The 20,440-nt window shown below is 40.9% G+C and overlaps 1 protein-coding gene across 4 annotated transcripts in view; it reads left to right on the forward strand.

Annotated features, from left to right (window-relative positions):
• STON2 (stonin 2) overlaps window positions 1–20,440 on the forward strand; it is a 139,698-nt gene that overhangs the window by 45,563 nt on the left and 73,695 nt on the right. For 3 of the 4 annotated variants that reach the window (XM_074365177.1, XM_074365175.1, XM_010955850.3), the window contains one exon: window positions 8,582–8,779. The exons of the other annotated variant lie outside the window; for it this stretch is intronic. In XM_074365177.1, coding sequence (XP_074221278.1) covers window positions 8,582–8,779 — 198 coding nt within the window. The remainder of the gene's footprint in view (window positions 1–8,581; window positions 8,780–20,440) is intronic. 4 annotated transcript variants of the gene reach the window in all.

A 20,440-nucleotide genomic window follows, 5' to 3' on the forward strand; every position in this document is an offset into this window, starting at 1 on the left:
TCTCATAGAAGCAGTACAACTTTTTTCCCCCATGAGTTCTTTTTTATTATTATTTAAAGAATTTTTTAAATTAGACTATAGTCAGTTTACAATATTGTATCAGTTTCTGGTGTACAGCATAATGTTTCAGTCAAACATACACATGTATATTCGTTTTCATATTCTTTTCCATTATAGGTTACTACAAGATACTGAATATCATTCCCTGTGTGATGCAGAAGAAACTTCTTGTGTATCTATTTTATATATACTAGTTGTTAGTATCTGCTTATCTCAAACTCCCAATTTATCCCTTCCCACGCCCTTCCCCCCTCACCCCCATAATCATTACTATGTCTGTGAGTCTGTTTCTGTTTTGTAAATAAGTTCATTAGTGTCTTCTTTTTTCTTTTTTAAGACTCTACATGTGAGTATTGGTATTCTTTCATATGGTATTCTTTCTCTTTCTGGCTTACTTCACTTAGAATGTGAAGTAAGGTCCATCCCTGTTGCTGCAAATGGCATTATTTTATTTTATTTTTCATGGCTAAGTAGTATTCCATTGTTTACATATACCACAGCTTCTTTATCTACTCATCTGTCACTGGACATTTAGGTTGTTTCCATGTCTTGGCTATTGTATATAGAGCTGCTATGAACATTGGGGTGCATGTATCTTTTCGAATTAGAGCTCCCTCCAGATATATGCCCAGGAGTGGGATTGCTGGATCATATGGTAAGTCTATTTTTAGTTTTTTGAGGAATCTCCATGCTAGTTTTTATAATGGCCGCACCAAACTACATTCCCACCAGCAGTATGGGAGGATTCCTTTTTCTCCACACCCTCTCCAGCGTTTAACGTCTGTGGACTTTTTAATGTTGGCCATTCTGACGGATGTGAGGTGATAATTCATTGTAGTTTTGATTTGCATTTCTCTGATAATTAGCGATATTGAGCATTTTTTCATGTGCCTCTTGGAGTTGCTTGTTTAGGTCTGCCCATTTTTGGATTGAGTTGTTTGGTTTTTGTTATTAAGCTGTATGAGCTGTTTATATATTCTGGAAATTAAGTCCTTGTCAGTCTCACCATTTGCAAATATTTTCTCCCATTCTGTAGGTTGTCTTTTTGTTTTACTTATGGTTTCCTTTGCTGTGTAAAAGCTTGTAAGTTTAATTAGGTCCCCTTTGTTTATTTTTGCTTTTATTTCTATTGTCTGGGTAGACTGCCCTAGAAGAACATTATTCAGGTTTATGTCAGAAAATGTTTTGCCTATGTTTTCTTCCAGGAGGTTTATAGTGTCATATCTTATGTCTAAGTCTTTAAGCCATTTTGAGTTTATTTTTGTGTATGGATTGAGGGGAGTGTTCTAATTTCACTGATTTACATACAGCTGTCAGTTTTCCCAGCACCACTTCCTGAAGAGACTGTCTTTTCTCCATTGTATATTCTTTCCTCCTTTGTTGCAGATTAATTGACCATAAATTTGTAGGTTTATTTCTGGGCTCTCTATTCTGATCCATTGATCCTCATGTCTGTTTTTGTGCCAATACCATGCTGTTTTGATGACTGTAGCTCTGTACTATTGTCTGAAGTCTGGGAGGGTTGTTCCTCCAGCTTCAGTTTTTTTCTTCAGTATTGCTTTGACAATTCTGGGTCTTTTGTGATTCTTTATACATTTTGGGATTATTTGTTCTAATTCTGTGAAAAAAGTCCTGGGTAATTTGATAAGGATCACATTAAATCTGTAGATTGCTTTGGGTAGTATGGCCATTTTAACAATATTAATTCTTCCAATCCAAGAGTATAAGATATCTTTCCATTTCTTTAAGTCATCTTTAATTTCCTTAATCAGTGTTTTGTAGTTCTCTGCATATAAGACTTTCAGCTCCTTGGTCAGATTTATTCCTCAGTATTTTATTTTTTGGGTGTGATTTTAAGAGATTGTTTCTTTACTTTCTTTTTTTGATATTTCATTGTTAGTATAAAGTAAGGCAACTGATTTCGGTATGTTAACTTTGTATCCCATCTTTCCCTGATAGTACTGTTTACCTGCATTCTTAAAGTTTTCCCAAATAGTGTTTTCATTATTCTTTGGTTCTGAATATTTTCTAATATTCATTAAGATTTCTTCTTTGACCAAGGAATCATTTAGAAGTATGTTTGTTAATTTCTAAATTTTAAGTTGTCTTGTATCTAGTTTAGATAAATAGATACTAGTTTTCTAGATAACTGATTTAGATAACTAGATACTCAACTGTATTGTGATCAGTATTCATGGTCTGTTTGATAGCAATTTTTTTGAAATTTGTTATAACTTGCTTCATGTCATAGCTTGTGGTCACCTGTTATAAAAGTTCTAGGTGTGATTATAAAGACTATGCATTCTTCACCTGCTGAAGTGCAGTGTTCTGTGTATGACCATTGGATCAGCTTGTTCACTTTGTTGTTTATGTATCTTCTGTTTCCTTGCTGATTTTTTTGCCTGCTTGATCTGTCAGTTACCAGTAGAGGTACATTTTAAAATCTCCCATTATGATGATGGGCATTTCTTGTCTTCTGTAGTTCTGTCAACTTTTACATTAATAGTAAATAAATTTACTATTAAATATATGTAAATTTAGAACTATAATTATATATTTCTGATGAATTAAAAATTTTACTATTTTGTTGTAACATACTCTAACAATGCTTTTTACATTAAAATCTATCTATGTTCTCTAATATATTGTTTCTTTTCATTAATATTTTATCTTATATGGCTTTCTTATTCCTTTAATTTCATGATTGATGAATCTTTATATTTTAGATATGTCTTTTATAAACACGCATTGGATTTTATTTTTTATTTAGCCTGGCAGTCTTTTTCTTTTAACTGGAACACTTAGTCCACTTATATTTATTATTAGTTACTGATACAGTTTTGTTTCTATCATCTTCTGTTTCTGTTCTTTTCTCACCTTACTTGCTTTGAGATTAGTTGTCATTTTTGTTTGTCTGCCCTGTCCTTATTTTATCCTTATTCTTTGAAGATGTCTTCACTGAGTAAATGGTCCTATTTGATAATTTTTTTTTTCTATTTGCACCCTGAAATATCCATTGGTTTTTCTTGCTATTGAGAAAGTGGCAGTCAGTCTAATCACATTCCTTTGAAAGAAATCTTATTTTCTCTCTGGTAGCTTTTAGGATCTTCTCTTTGTCTTTGGTCTCACAGCTTTGATATCTACTTGTGGAGTTATTTTTGGTTGCCATGTTGAGATACCTTGGGACTTCTAATCTGACAAGTAAAATCTTTCATAAATGTGGGGCCAACTGATGTCCTTCAAAGTCTGATGGCCCCCATTCCTGGGCTCTAGGATGTCTGCCTGTGATCCCTCAACAGATAAAGTACATTCTTTACTGGGTGTGTTTGCCCTAACAAACTAATAGCCCTAGGTAATGCCTAATCTTGTAATAGCTCAGGCTGGTTTGTTTCAGTCCACATCTCCACCTTATGAGTCATAAAACCCACTGCCCTTCATGGACCCTAAATTCTTACCTCACCTCACCTACAGCCAGTAAGAGACTTGCGCACAAACCAATCAGGCACTTTGTGACCCAACCTTATGAAACACCCCAATAACTGGCCCTCGGTGCTCACACAAAGCACCTCTCAACTCTGTGGCCCACTGTTGTCTATGGCAGCGTACCCCTAATAAACTCTTTTTCTATTCCATATTTTTTCTCTGGTAAATACTTTTACCAACCTGTGTGCGTCACCATGTTACTGACAGGCCGCCCCATTCTGTCTCACACAGTGAATTCTGGGAAATTGTCAGTCAGCATTGTTTCAACTATTGCCTTAGGAACTCAGGTTAGATGTCTATGGGAACTTCATACTCTGTCCTCCATGGGTTTTAATCTCTTTCATAATTTCATCTCTTTGTCTCCCTATGCTATCCAGTCAATTTTGTATTTATAGTGTTACTGAACCAAACTTGGGTCTGCTTGTCTGCTATACAGCAATGCCAATTTTCTAATGCTGGGTTGTGGTAAAGGAAAGTACAGTGTTTTGCAGGGTGCCATGCAAGGAGAATGTGCAGCTTATGCTCAAGAGACCCCAACTCTCCAGTGGCTTTCAGGAAAGGGTTTTTAAAGGCAACAATTTGGGTGAGGGTTGCAGCTCATGGACTTTCTTCTAATCAGTTGGTGGTGGAGTAACAAGGTGATGTTTTTGGGAATCTTAATCACCAACCTTCTGCTTCCAACCAGCTGGGGTCTACATGCTTGTGGTCAGCATGTATTTACCATCCTCCACTTGAGTGAGGGCCTTAGTTTCTACAGAACAACTCAAAAGATTTGTGTCAGATTGTTATGTATATTTCTTGAGGAGGAACTAGGACTCTGTTTTCTGCTGAGCTATTGTTTAAGCTATCATTGCTTTTCTGCTTGACTGCTTTTCCTTTGTTTCTGCATTCCCTCACTTCCCTAATTAGTAACTGCTTGAGTCTGCTCTTTGGTACTCAGGGAAGGCCTATGAGACTAAACCCTTTTTCAATAAACAAGGAATGGAGGACAAAGAGGGGCTTTTGTATCAGGGAGGGACCTGAAGGGTCCTGCTCTGTTTTAGTAGTAAGTATTTTAACTGAGTCTCTTTGCATACACCTGAAACTAACATTGTAAATCAATTACAGTTCAATAAAAAATAAAATAAAACAGCATTTTTTCTTCCAAAGTTCATTTAGTTCTTTTTGAATTCTATGTGCTCCTTTCTCAATATTTTCTTTTCTTAGTTTCTTGTTTTCTTAAACGTATTAAACATACTTATATTTTATGCTTAATAATTCTAGTGTCTGAATTCTTTGTAGGTCTGATTCTGTCTGCTTCTTCCCTCCAGTCCTCCCTCCCCTCTCACATCAATTCATGGTAAATTGATTTCTTATGTATTTCGTGATTTATTTATTCATGATTTTTAAAATTTTAATTTTAGTTTTAATTTTTTTACCATGTGCTCTTCCAATTGAGGAACATTCTTTGTGGAAAGGCTGGTTTTAAAGGATCTTTCTCCAGAAAGGATTAGTAGTTGCTTTTCCCTGGTTTCTTGAGGCCGCTATCAACTTGGAAATACTTCAAACACTTTCTCAGACTGGCAGCTTTTCAGACCACACAAGTAGCTTTAGCTGCAAACTCCTATATGTGACAACCTGTGGTTATAAAGTCTCAGATTTTTTTTTCTCTAACTTACTCCCAGGCTTAAGGCAGGCAGTTGCCTTTCCTATCCTTAGCTTAGGGTTATTAGTGGAGGGATGTTCCTCATTTACCTTTTAGCTTAGCCCTTTGAGAACTCCAGCTTTGTGCAACAGATCTTCTGTTAAATTTTCCATCTTGAGTAAGCCCTAGGATTTTTTCTCCTTTGCCTTTGTTGGCAGGAAGAAATTTTCCCTCTCCTCTTCTAGATTCTTCTGACTGGTCTAGGAATTAAATTAACTGAGACAGATTAACAGAAGAAAATCAAACAAAAGGTTAATAACATGAAAACATGGGGGAGACCCAGAAAAACTGAGTAACTTGTCATAGTGACTGAAACCCTCACCTTTTATACCATCCTCAGCTAAATACAAAAGAGGATGTTGAGGGGGAGAGGTTACCAGAAAAAGCAGAGTAAACAAGGGTGATTATGATACTGGTTTAAATCCAAGCCTTCTCCGCTGATAAGAGTTTCTAGAGATTTGGTCATCCTTCTCTTCTAGGTATGGCATGAGGGAGACACCTTTACAAATGAGATTTCTGTTACAAATGTAAATGTTTTTTAAAAAGGGTAGCTTCTACTTGGTTTTCAGAATTTTTCCATGTCTTCTGTTTCTTAGAAAATAACCAGCTTAAAATAATTAATATGCCAGAGACATCTTTTAGGGTGGCAAATTCTGCTCCCCTACACCTTCTTCACAAGAGGTTGAAAAAATTGAAACTTAGTTTGTACTGGTTTGTACAAAATCCTCAGAGTGTGAAAATCAGGTTGTGCGCTCTGCTTATCATTTCTGGGTTCCAGCTTTCACTTGGCCTCTCATAACTCTTTACTTTCTTGCCTGCCCTGTAGTGTATTTTAAATAGTGTTGTTACGTTTATCTAATACTTTAATTATATTTCCACAGGAGTTCAGCGTCTATTCCACAATACTGTAGGAAATGGCAGTCCTGTGATAAAACTTTTACAAGTTCAGTTTTGCTTTTGCTTTTTTTAGTTGTTTCTCTTTCTTTTCTTTTCTTTTCTTTTCTTTTCTTTTCTTTTCTTTTCTTTTCTTTCTTTCTTTCTTTCTTTCTTTCTTTCTTTCTTTCTTTCTTTCTTTCTCTTTCTTTCTTAGTGTTTTATTGTTTTTCTATGTTTGTGTGGGAGTTTTATAGGTAAAATTTCAGTTTTAACAATCTAATATAAATTGTCTGTGTATAAACTGTTATGGAAAGATTTGTGGTACTTCTTTTTTGTTTGTTTGCTGGGGTTTTTTGGGGGGGAGGTAATTAGGTTTATTTATTTTAATTTAACTTTTTTTTCTTTTTTTTTTAATGGAGGTACTGAGGATTGAACCCAGGACCTCATGTATGCTAAGCATACACTACCGCTTAGCTATACCCTCCCACCATGGTACTTCTATTGACATAACCAACAAATACTTATTGAGTGCCTCCTTTGCACCAGGTACTATTCTAGGAATGGGGGCTTGAGCAAAGGAGAAATAATTTTTTCTGTACCCTTCTAGTTGAGAATCCCGTATAATAAAAAATTAATAGGAGAAAAAGAAACAGAAGTTTAATAGCATGTATACTCCTGTAACTGGATAACTCCCCAAAATAACCCAAGCCACCACCAGCTAAAGGCAAAGAGGATGCTGGGGGTAGGGAAAGGCCAGTTTGGGGAGGCTTTTAGGAAAAGCCCAGGAAACAAGGGTAAGGCTGTTATGCGGATTTAAGTCCTTCTCCACTGATAAAGGGTTTCAAGAGGTTTGGCCCTCCTCCTTTTCCTGCTACAGAGAGGGAGACAGCCTTACAAATGGAGATTTCCCTTATAAATGTGAATATCCCTTATGAAGGGGTAACTTTCACTCAGTTTTCAGAGCTTCTCCCTAGTCAGCTGTTTCTTAAAAATAATCAGCCTAAAATAATCCTTAGGCCAAAAAGACATATTTTGGGGTGGCAAATTCCGCTTCCCTTGAGGGTACAGAAGTGAACAATAATAGACCAAGACCCCTGCCACCAAGGAGCTTGAGTTCTAGTGGGGAAGACTGGATATTAGTATGTTAGAGATAACACTGAGGAGAAACAAAGCAGAGGAGGGTTCTTGCCTCTTCGGAGAAAACAGCTCAGGAATATCTCACTGAGAGGGTGACATTTTTAAAAGAAAATGGGGTGTGAGCCATGAGCACTCCCGAAAGAGAAAAGACCTGTATGTCTTATAAATGCCTAAGAGAATACAGAATGAAAATTCTCTGTGGCTTCATATTTATACTGTGTCACAAATATTGCTATTTATTTTTTTCCCATCTTAAATCTCAATTTCTCTTCCTGTTTCTTAACTCAACACTGTAATTTTGATTCTCTAGCCAGGAGACCTGACTCTGTCTATCTTTTTGGACAAGCTACTTAACCTCTTTGAGCCTGTTTCCTGATGTATAAAATAAGACCACTGCCTAATTCAAGATTGATGGGCAGTATGAGCTAACATTTGTAAAAGTTCATGTCAAAAGACATTTCATGGGCACTCAATAATTGCTAGTTTCTTTTTTATTCTTCCTTCCGTGTCCACACTCTTCTGAGCACTGGTTTTCAGTACTTGTCAGTAAATTTGCAGTAAGATTCTTATGTAACACCATGGGGAAACCATGTGGTAGGCAATTAACTAAAGACAAATTAGAAACATTAGAAGATTTGACTTCAAGAAAAAAAAAAAAAAGAAGAAGAAGAAACTTTCCAAAGTGGATTTTACTGAATTTGATGTTCAGGGTTAAGGAGATAAAGCCAAGCCCTGTGCATTTTCCCCTTAAAGATATTTTTCATTGTGTTGCAGGTCAGCAGCCCCAGTGGATCTCAGTTTGCATTTGTAACAGTCTGCCGATTCTTATTACAGTCAAACTCAAAGCAAGCAGTGACGTATCACATCCATATGCGAATACGTTAATATTCACATATTTTTCCCTTAACTCAATCTAGCTCTAATTTTGCAGTGTAGATTGCTGAGGTTTCTTCAGATTGTTGGCGTGCCACTAAAAATGGAGGAAATGTAAGAGTAAAGATGAAACTGCAAGGCTCATGTAGTTTGGGTCTAAATGAAGTGAAACCAGGATTCAGAAATAAAAGCAAACCGTAAAACCACTCCTGTCCTTTAGTGAGCTTTTCTCTGATTGGAGGGTCATGTGACCTTAGTTAGTCCCTGTTTTGATGCTGACTCATAGTGGGGTCTCAGTCAATTAGTTTTCCCCGTCGATATCATGAACGATACTGCATACCCTTCCTTGCCTGGTATGGCTGTTGAGATTTCATAGGATCTGAACAACATCAAAGTCAGACAAGCACTAAATATTAACAAAGTACAACTATTTATATTGTATGCTTTTGGTTTTTGGTCTGTCCCCAGCCCTACCATTGACTGTGCCCTGCTGGACGTGCCCTTCCTTCGACTCCCTGGGGAGATGCCCTCTGCCCTCTGAGAGCAGCTGGACCACACATTCTGAAGATACCAGTAGCCCTAGTTTTGGCCCCTCGTACACAGACCTGCAGCCCATCAGTGCTGAGGAGCTGACGAGTGGCCCAGCTTCCAGGGCTGACTCGACTGGTAAGATACAGCCCTAAGCCAGAGGGCTCTGCAAATCACTTTGGTGACCTGTTGCTACTTCTCAAATCTCTGCAGCCTGCTTTGTTTGCAATGAGTTCAGGAGTATTCATCCAGTTAAAAAGCTAGAATCCTAAGTGTTTCAGAATTGCACTGGGGAAAAGAAAACATGCATACAGACTGGCTGGTTGGTTGGCAGATTATTAATACTGGGAAATCATTTGACAGTATATTTAAGGTGTTATTTTCTGACTGTTCAGTACAAGTACTGTTCCCTGGCAATTTATTTTCTCCTTGAATAACTGAACTATGTGTAATATGCACAAGGCTGAATCTTTCATTCCACCACCCACACATCTTCTCTGTTCAGCAAGAGGGAGATTAGATTTAAGCAGAGAAAAAGTAGATGTTATGTGAAGTGGAATGAGAATCAGGACGCAGCCACTGCATCTAGAGTACAAATCATTTTGCAGTTATGTTTATTTGGTGGTGCATGAATTGAGCTATTCGCCAGTCTATGGCATCCCATGTTCTCATTTGTTAAATTTCCAGTAGGTGTAGGATGGAATGCTGGCTGGCTCTGCAGGTGGAATATGGGCCTGTCAACAAGCACTATATTGTGGGTTGGTTTTAGGTTGGCACTGGAAAGATGCTGCGTGTTCTTATGTTTTGGTTATTTGGCCCTAGAGATTGTTTTCCTTTGAAAGTGACAGAGTTCCTGATTGTTTCTCAGATTTTACCCAGCGTGTCCAACAATACTTGTTTTTCCGTCTCAAAGATGTTGTTTAGGAATTTGTCTCTGGATAATTTTTCAAATTTGGCTAACATTTGCCCTCATGCTGTGTATTTCTTGGGGGGGGGTTCTACAAGTAGAAAAAGGAATCTCTCTTGCAGACTAAAGGGTTCAGGCAGGATTTGGCTTGGTATTTGATAATATTGTAAGGAATCTTAGTTTATGACAGTCTCTCTTTCTCCACGAGCCACAGTTCTTTGTAGCATTTTGTTTTCACCGACATTCTCAATTCTGCTTGGTTGTCTGTGGCTGATGATCTCAGTCAGTGGCTGATCTGTGCTCCCACAACCCCATCTCCGCCACTGGGAGCATTTTGTGGATGGGGAGGCACCGTCAGGAGCTGAGGCAGCGAGGAGGAGAGGCTGTGCCTACCTCCCCTTCGCCTCTTCTTTCTCCCAGCCTCCCTGCCAACTCTTCCCATGGACGAGGCAGACGACGTGTTGGCTGAGAGCACACAGACACTGGAATCAGACTGCTTAGGTTCAGATCCTCCTTCTGCTATTTGCCAGCTGTGTGACCTTGGGCAAGATTCTGAATATCTTTATAGCTCAATTTCCCCACCTGGAAAACGGCCATAATAATAGTACTTACCTCACCAAGTTATTACGCACTCCAAGGGAGACAGTTTACGGAGAGCAATGTACATACACAACGCCTGACACAGAAAAAGTGATCGTCAGCGTGCACTTTCTTCCCTCTCCTGCCCCAGTGTTCTTAAGCCTTTAGAGATGCGGAGGTGGGCTCCTAACTGCAGGAAAAGTCAAGGTCTCTAGGCTCAGGCTGTTTTTCCAGTGGCCTCTCTACTTAGGTGAAAATTGCCTTAATTCCTAGAGGTTCAAATGATGAAAACCAGAGTCCTAGCCTGAACTGGACATTATTAATCTGTCTCCAAATCTTGTAATTATTTTTAGTATCTTCCTTTTCATTGAAAGCCTTCTCCCCCGTTGCTTTGGTCAGGGTCCTAGCAGGTAGCAGATGGTACCTTCAAAAGGGCTTATCTGAAGAGAGTTTCATGAATGGACTCTTACAGAGGCAGCAGGAGCTAGAATCATGGAAGAGGGGCTGCCCCCCCCCCCCCACCAGGCGCTATGGCTGTGATGGGACAGAACCACTGCCGGACACTTGGCAAAGAGGGGAGAGAGAGGGGAGTAAATACCCAGATCTTGTGCTGCTGCTGCTTTTCATCAGATGCTGCTGGAAGACAAAGGGCCCGGAGCCCTGGTGAGGCAGCCCACCGAGGTCAGCCCCCAGGCCACAGAGCAGGTGGGGAAGGGTGCAGAGTGGCTTTGGGTGAGGGGAGGTGATGGAGCAGATGGAGAGGAGCATACACACTTCCGTTCCCAGCAGGAACTAAATGGCCTGTAGGCTGGGGTCACTCCAGAGACACAAATGCAACCTAGGACTGGAGGATGATGAGTGATGCTTTTGGTTCTCTCCTTCAGCAGGAGGTGGTTTCTGTAGCTTCAGGGAGGCTAGAGGTCTGGCCTCCTTTGCAGAAGGAGTCGTATTCACAGCCCGGAGTTCCTGAGCGTATGCTTTGTGCCAGATGTGGATTGTCTCCGCCTTTACAAGGATCCTGCGGGCAGGCATCATTTTCCCCACCTAGTTGACCTGAGTCTGTGGGAGGTTAAGAAACTTATTTAAGAGAGTACCGCTAAGAAATGCATGAATCTGCATTTCAATTGATGTTCCAAAGCCTTTTCCAGTGGTTCCCAAGCCTGGCAGTGCACCAGAGTCATTATGTTATCAGTCACCTTCTAGACCTGCTGTACAGACAGGTATAGAGGATGGAGATATAGATATAGATATATTTTCATTCATTCCAGCACTCAAGGAAAGAGCTTATGTTTCCTCAACAGACGTGAGTGCTTACAGAGAACTGCTGTGTGCTCACACTGTTGTGCTGCACTAACAAGTTTCTGAACACTGCATTTTGAAAAGAAATATCCTAGTTCTTTAGTAATCGGACAAGGGATTGGCCCAGGTGCTGGCAGTGTGTCCATCTGCTCATGATGGAGTGGTCTTCCTTTGCATCTCACCTCCACCCACTCTCCAGGCCCAGAGGTGGCACTGGTGTGCCTGCAGGGCCCCAGAAGTAAGGTGAGTGGCTCAGAGAGCAGTTGCCCAGGCCAGGTGGACAGTGTCCAGATGCAGTCCCAGCATTGGGAAACCCCTGAGGCTCTTCCTGAACGTCCTGACCTGTGCCTCAGGGTGAAGTTCTGGCTTGGAGAAGCCTTTAACTCATCCTGGGTCCCAGGATAGAAGAAGGACCAGGGAAAACCAGGTGTAGGAGAATGACCAAGTATTTCTAAGCCTGTGGCCCTTACGCTTCTTCCCCAGCAGTGGGGAATTTATAAATGCTTCTGTTGAGCTATTGAGAGCTTCAAAGACATCGATACACACTGGAAAGCCCCCCAGCTGGGTGGCTACCTGTCCTCCACCCGGCACCAGGCCTGTGGTAGGGGCCGACCTCTGGGAGAGCCCTACTTCAAGGCTCGATGGTTCACTTGGCATAAACTGAATCCCTGCAAGACTGCAGGGCAGATTCCCATAAGTCTCTGTGTCTTCTGGGCACATCACTCCCCAAAGCTTCCCTTCCTCATCTGTGAAATGAGGTTGGACGTCCCTGCCCAGGCCAGGCAATAGGGTGTGTGCAAAGGTGCTTCCTACAGTGCAAAGTGCTGTAGGTGTGAAAAAAAAAAAACTGAATTTAAGAGCTCTGTGCCTCATTTCCCTTTGATATGGGAAATAAGGATAATTACTGCCTACTCTTTTATTGCCCCAAAGAGGATTGTAAACCACATGCCTGTGGATGAGATGGAGAAGGGCTTTGCGGTCCTCAGCCATGAGCCATGGTGAGTGCAGAGAGGTGCTGTGAAGGGTTCAGTATGATTGGTTCCTGTGCCGAGGGCTTGGGGATCCTTGGGAGGAGCTGCCTTGGGGACACTTCTGTCGTTCATCTGCCCACCTCCCACCCCCATGCCTTATAGCTTTGTGGAGGGAAGGAGAGGGTGAAGAGAGGTCGCATATTTACAATAGCCAAGACATGGAAACAACCTAAATGTACACTGACAGATGACTGGATAAAGAAGTTGTGGTATGTTTATACAGCTGTAAAAAAGAATAAAATAATGCCATTCACACCAACACTGATGGACCTGGAGATTGTCATTCTAAGTGAAGTAAGCCAGAAAGAGAAAGAAAAATACCATATGATATCACTCATATGTGGAATCTTAAAAAAAAAAAAAAGACAAATGAACTTATTTACAAAATAGAAACAGATTCTCAGGCATAGAAAACAAACTTATGGTTACCAGGGGCAGAGGGGGTAGGAAGGGATAAATGAGGAGTTCAAGATTTGCAGATGCTAACTACTATATATAAAATAGGTAAACAACAAGTTCAACAAATTCATACTGTATTAGCACAGGGGACTATATTCAATATCCTGTAGTAAATTATGGTAAAGAGGAACATGAAAACTAATGTATGTTCATGTATGATTGAAGCATTATGCTGTACACTAGAAACTGATGTAACATTGTAAGCTGACTATACTTCAATAAAAATATATATATACAAAAAAAGAAAAAAGAAAAAAAAAAAAAAGAGAGAGCAGTTGCAGACTGCAGCCTCCCCCGGGAGCTCCCTCTCCCAGCCGGCCGGGCTTTTCCTGGCAGTGCACTGTGTGAGGATGTGGCCAGGGCCGCTGCTCCGTGATTCAGCTCCTGTGTGGAGCGGGACTCTGGTAGCCCAGTCCCGGCCTGTTTACCTTGGCTCTGTTGCTCTGTGCCAGGCCTCAGCCCACCGTGCCTCCTCCTTGTCTTCTGTGGCAGGGGTTCTGCAGGGGTTTGGCAAACCCAATTCCCAGTGTAATTGTGGAGGGAAAGACTCTGTGATCAGCCTATACTTTCTTCTCATTTTCTCACCAAGGGGATAGTTAGGAGGAGGAAGGCAGACAAACCCCTCCACCTTGGTTAAATCACAGGGTGTGGGGCAGAGCTGGAGGGCGGTGTCGACGTTTGCCCTGGGGTTCAGCCTTCCAGTGCAAGTGGCAGGAGTGGGAATAGGCAAGATCTCTAACAACGCCCCTGTCTCCCCAGGGCCCCCATTCCCTACGTCACAGGCACACCCTGTCGTCTTCATCAGTCGGAGTAGCTCTGGAATGCCGGTACTTTGAAATGAGTTGATAAACCTTCCTTGGAAGTCCCTTGCAACCAGGGAAGAGGAAACACAGAAATGTTTGCAGGAGCACAAGCTGCTGTTAGGCAGTGGCCTCCATTTTGGTTTTCTTTTACACACAAGAAAGGTGTCGATTTAAGTGTGGGATTAGAATGCTCAGGCATATATACAAACTAAGGCACGTCGAGACTGAATGACGCTCATAGCAGGTGTTTAATAACTGTTGAGTGGATCCTGGAGTGAAAGGAGTGGGCTTGTAGGTGGGGAGTCAGCTGCATCCCAGATGCTGATAACCGATTTGGGTTTGAGTCCAGCATTTCTCCCAGGTGTACGCCATGCTGCAGCCCGTGAAAACCAGGATTCCCCGGGGGTGCCAGTGTGCTAGGGCATGCTGGGCCACCGTTGTTGGAGATTCATAACATGTATTAGATTATTAAAGATTTTGAAAAGTCCTAAAATTATGTGTATTTCTACAGATACATATAATTTATATTTATGTATGTGTGAATATACATATACACATGTATATATTTAGATACATATATAAGTAAATTTAATCTTTCATTACCCTATAGTGCCTACCTGGTCACCTGGTCAGGTCTCAAGGTACAGAAACCTAAACATACATATCTGAGATGGAAGTATGTGCTGTTGCAAAAGTGTTGGGGAGCCAGAGAAACCAGAAAGAACTGTTTTGACAAACTTTCTTGGATTTACTGTTATGCCTATTCTGTATGTCTCATGCTCTGCTATACATCTTGGCATTTTTTGTTTTTTTTTTTTAAACTCTGGTTCAGCAGACTCAAGACTACATTTTGCCAAACATTCTTTATATTTAAACTCTCATGGGCTTTAAAACAAACGTAGACCAGATGTTCTTGATTTATTTGTGTTTCACTGATCACACTGGAATTTTGCCAGAGCAGTAGGAAATCCCCAGGGATGTGGGACTCTTTTTTTTTTTTTTTTTCCCCCTCAGAAACTGGTGTTTTTCATGGGTAGAAAGCTATGGACTCAAGCTCAATTGTAACAGGAACTTTGTAGATGCCCAGAAAGTTTCTGCTGTCAGTATTGGACAAAATGGTATGAAAGCATCACCGGGGCTGCATGCCTCTCTACAAGATGTAACTTGTTGCTCTGTGGCCTGTTTTGCCATAATCCTGCTGCAGCTGGTAGAGCACTGGACCAGATTCAGGGGCCCAGATTCTCAGTAAACAGTAATTATCATCATGCACGATGGAGTTACAGGGGATTCTCGTTGGCACATTTGTATTTTGTGATTTTTTTTTTTTCACCTTGAATATATTTTGCTTGGAAGACAAAATAAGTTAACATATTTAAAAAAATTATTTTGCCTAGCTACAAATTTCAGTGATAATTCATATTCCTTCTAATAGTCCCCTCCCCAAAAGAGAAGAGGAGAAAATGTTTTTAGAACAAATCACACCGTTTTTCTCTTCATTCGTAAATTTGGCCCCCATTAAGTTGCATATTTTGGGTTTAAATCAGCATTTAAAAACTCTGATGACTGCTTTCTCTGAAAGTGTCTCCAGAGAGGTTCAAAAGTTTCTCAGAAATGGAAGTTTATTGAGTAAAACTGGTATTTTACCTGTCATTGCAAATACAGAAAAGAGACATCTTGAATACAGAAAAGAGAAAATATATGATATCTGCCTGTGAAGAATGGATAATCTGCAAACAAATTTTTGCCATTAAAGGGATTTTTATATGGAACTTAAAAATAGTTTTTATTTATAGAACATCTACTATGTGCTGGGAATGTGTTCCACACAAGCACACACACATTTAATCGTCACAATCCTAGAAGGAGATATTACTATCCCATTTATGGATGTAGAGATGTGACTAAAGAGACGAAATGATTTGGCCAAAGCCACACAACTATAAAGGGTGGTTGGGATACAATCCAGGTCTGTTTCCTCAGTTTACCCGCCTGGTGCCTGGTAACGAGAGGCTGGTGTTTATGAGCAGTGAGTTGTGGGAAGCGGTTACCGAGAGCCTTCTGGGTGCCCAGGGCTGCTTCCTCTGCACCCCGGGAGCTGTGTCCAAGCCTCCTTTGTGAGCTTGTCTCATTGGATGGTAGTGACTTGTTCAAGAGTCCCCAGCAGACTGAGGTCTTCCTGTAAGCAGGAACCACATCATTTTCCTTTTATATTCTCAGAATGCTGCCTGGCATGTTGAAATTACACGGTGGATCTTTGTGGAATAAATTATTCTGATAGACGGCTGGAAGGCCCTTGCTCTCAGTCCTGTTCTCCAGTGATCTTGGCTTAAGTGTATTTGCTAATTGAAATGTAGCTTCATGACAGGGAAGAATTAGGAGAGTGAATAGGTGCAGCCAGTGTTGAAATAACTTTTTTCCCACATAGTCTCCTTTCATTTTGTCTTCCTGTTTATAGTTTACTATAAACTTTTGAATTTTCTTTAAAAAAATTGATGTATGTGGTGGACGTGTGTGGCTGCAGTGGGGGTGCTTTCTATGTTTGGGTCTCTCGGAATCTCACTTATCCTATATGTTCTTTGACCAAAGCACCCATATTTTCCTTTCCTATCTGTTTACCTCAGAGAATGCAAAGAAGGTGACTTGGGGGAAGCTTTTCTGTCATACGGAAATGGGTTCTTGTGACTATTGGACCATCTGTGCAGAGCAGAATTGAGAAGGAGCAGCAGAGTCTAAGATGCTGTGTTCCAAACAGATCATCTAAATGATCTATCTTGGAACCACTTAATTAAAAAAAAAAAAAAATCCAGTGACCTCCAACCAGAGATTTTGCAAGTCCCTTTTAGATTTGCTAATGAACTAATCCTGAAGAGAAGGTGACAACTGTGGTGCCTTTCATTGATTACCGTCTGTGGTGTTCTTTTTAGTGTTAAGATCTTCCTTTTATAGACGGTAACACCAATGCCCAAGGCCACACGTTGGTTAAGTGACAGAATTAGGATTGACGTCCAGGCTCGGTGACACTGTGCAGCTCTACCCCTGCTGCAGCTGGGCTTTCTGGAAGGACGACTTCTGTGCACCCAGTCCTACAGGGCAGAGTTTGAGAGGCTTTGTTCTTGCAGCGCCAGACAAATGATCAGCACTAGATATTTGGAACCACTTAGAAGCCAGAGGGTCCATGAACTTGGAGGATAGGTCCTTATTGTCTCTCACCGCTAGGGAGGTTAGTGAAATGGGCATCTCCCTCAGCTGTGGGTGAGGTCACAAACCACAGTAGTATTAGCAGTACCTCCCACTTAATCATCAACAGAAGTCACAGATGTTTCCATAGCACGTTATAGTTCTGACAGAATAATCTCAAAATATCATTTATCTTGTTGCTACTTAGAAACTGTGGTAGTTATTGGCTGTGTTAATGGTTGTGTTAATAGTAGTACTAATATATTGCAGTAATCCAGGCAACACACGCGTGGCCTGGACTATGTGACTGGACTCCGTTTGAGGAGACTGGACTCCGTTTGAGGAAACTGAACAGATTTGAAGGACATTTGGTATTTAGAATGGACAGAATCCAAATTATACCGTTTCCCCCATTGTGCCTTAACATGTTCCATCTCTATGCCTCTACTTTTGATTTTTACCCTGAATAACTTTCTCTCCCCATGACAAAGTCCTACTGACAGTTTAGATGAAACTCAATCGATGTTTTCTCACAGGAAATCCTTTCTTTGTGCCAAGTGTGGTCCTGAAGATCGGGCATTCAGAGTAAGCTGCCCTGCGCAGGTTCCCTGCTGACTTTTACTGCAGGTTTTACTGGAGAGGCCTCCACCCCCTGCTCTGCCGTTGGTAGGAGGGTTCTTTGTGTGGAAGTCATCTCTCTACCCAGCTCAGGTCCTCCAGGGCAAGGATGATGTTTTCATATTTGGATTGTCCACACAGTCTGGACTCCAGCACAACGCCAGGAACTAAGGAGGTGTCCAAGGAATGTTTTTAGTTATGTCTTCCCTTTTTCACCACATTGCGTCAACATTATGCCCCTGCCTCCTACCTCAGAAAAAGGTAAAAGCTTCCCTCAGAATACCTTGGTCCCAAGTACTCGAGTCTATAAAAAGAATTGAGAATAATAGAAATGAGTTCCTCTGGTCATAAGTTTGAATTATTTTACTGACAATTTTAAATGTAGGCAGCTTTTGGAATAGTCATGGAATTCACCTGTGAAGGATGGTATCATCCCCTTTAGGTAGCTTCCCAGGTGAATGATGTAATACCATTGATTTATTTTTAAAATTAAAAAAATTATACAATTTTTAAAGATTACTCTCCATTTACAGTCATTATAAAACATTGGCTATCTTCCCCATTTTGTACAACGTATCCTTGAGCCTATCTTGTATCCAATAGTTTGTACCTCCCACCCCCCCACCCCCCATCCCATATTGCCCCTCCTCCCACAGTGGTAACCATTAGTTTGTTCTCTGTATCTGTGTGTCTACTTCTTTTTGTTATGTTCACTAGTTTGTTGTATTTTTCAGAATCCACATGTAAGTGATATCATGTCTTATTTCACTTAGCATAATGCCCTCCGAGTCCATCCATATTGCTGTAAATGGCAACATTTCATTCTTTTTTATGACTGAATAGTATTCCATTATATATACACACCGCATCTTCTTTATCCATTCATCTGTTGGTGGACAGATGAATGGATAAAGGTTCTTCTATATCTTGGCAATTGTGAAAAATGCTGCTATGAACATTGGGGTGCATGTATCTTTTCACATCACTGTTCTTCATTTTTTGGGATATTATACCCAGGAGTGGAATTGCTGGGTCACATGGTAGTTCTATTTTTAGCTTTTTGAGAAACCTCTGTGCTATTTTTCACAGTGGCTGCACCAATTTACATTCCCACCAACAGTGCACAAGGATTCCCTTTTCTCTGTATCCTTGCCAACATTTGTTATTTGTATTTTTTCTGATGATAGCCTTTTTGAGTGGTAATACCACTGATTCAAATAAGATTAGAAATTGCTCACTAAAACTTTTGTGCAAACCATTCAGTGTCCAGCAAAGTCGAACTTCAAAGAGAGTTATGAGCTATGTTTTTTTCAGGTAACGAGATGTTTACTTGAACTTGATAAAATATCAGTGGGCATGAAAGGCTCCGACCACAGTGGCTGGCACATAGTGCCCTCTCAAGTGTGCATGGTCATTAACCCTGAGCCTCTGGAGGTAGACGTCTTAGTGTTTGGTTTAGAATTATAGTGATTGGTTTGGGTTCTTCACCTTTAAAGTTAGAAAAAATTTAAAAGATTATTTAGTAGACTTTCTCCCATCTTATGGGTGAAAAAACCAAAGCCTACAAAGTATCAGTAGCAGAGCCAGGCTTTGTAACTCCTTGTCCCTCACCTGTTCTGTGAATCATTAAAAACCTGAGAGACTGGCCAGGTATAACGGGTTATTTAAAAATTTTTTTTCTTGCTGAATGTTTTATCATTAACTCCCTCCCTCCCTCCCTCCCTCCCTCCCTCCCTCTTTTCCTTCCTTCTCTCTCTTTCTCCTGAATGAAACAGTGACCCCTCTTTCTTGAGGGTTCAGTTCACTCATGAGAAAGTTAAATGCAGTGGAACCAATGGAGATGAGAGCCCTCAGGTCCAAGAAAACATTTTTTCTCTCTTAATAGTAAGCGTGACACTTTAATGGGAAGTGGCCGTAGAAAGTCTCTTGACTCACAAGCAAATGTGTCCTGGTCCTGAAGTCTGGGGGTGGGGGTTGGGGGCAAGGTCTGGTCTTTGTCGTTCTCTTTGCAGTGAGCTGCAAGCTGTCGCCTTATTGAGATCTTCTTAGAGATCTGGTCTCACCCACCTGACTTTACCTCAGGGCCACCTCTTCCTTTCTGTTCTCAAATCTCTCAGAGCGTAGAAAAGCTCCTTGTTCATGTTACGTTAATATAGGCTTTCTTCAAAAATGGGAGTTTAAAAAAATGGGAGTTAATTTTTCATGTTCTTTTCAAGGGAGAGAATGAGTTCACAATTTATCTTGGGTCAAGTGAGGAAACAGATCGTACTGCTATAACAGGGCAGCTGTCTTTGGTAGAGTTTACATCTGCCACGAGCCTCAAGAACAAATTCATGTCACCACCTAGTGATGCATATGGAAACACAGCGGAGTGCTGTACCCAGGGTTACAGACGTCAGCAAGATGTCAGCCCTTCCCGGTGGCAGCACCAAGGGTGCTCGTTGGCTCTTTTTCTCTGAAATAGACAAGTGCCTTTTCTTTAGTCTTGTGTGGGTTGCTATGTGTATTAGTCCTCTAGGGCTGCCGTGACAAAGTACCACAGACTGAGTGGCTTAAATGACAGAAATTTATTTCCTCATGACTCTGGAGGCTAGAAGTCCAGGATCAAGGTATTAGCAGGGTTGGTTTCTTCTCAAGCCTCTCTGCTGTTTCTTTGCATGATCGTCCCTCTGAGTGTGTCTGTGTCCTGATCTCTTCTTATAAAGATGGTCTTACTGGATTGGGGCCCACCCTAATGACCTCAGTTTAACTTGACTACCTCTGAAAAGGCCTGACTCCAAATTCAGTCACATACTGAGGTACTAAGGATTAGGACTTCAAAACAGGAATTTTGGGAATATACAATGCAGCCTATGACACCATGCAAACGACTTAGAAGTCCTCTCCCTTCCCTGCCCAAGATAGGCAGATTGACATTACAAACCTG

This window comes from Camelus bactrianus, chromosome 6 (assembly GCF_048773025.1).
Source record: "Camelus bactrianus isolate YW-2024 breed Bactrian camel chromosome 6, ASM4877302v1, whole genome shotgun sequence".
Lineage (NCBI taxonomy): Eukaryota > Metazoa > Chordata > Mammalia > Artiodactyla > Camelidae > Camelus > Camelus bactrianus.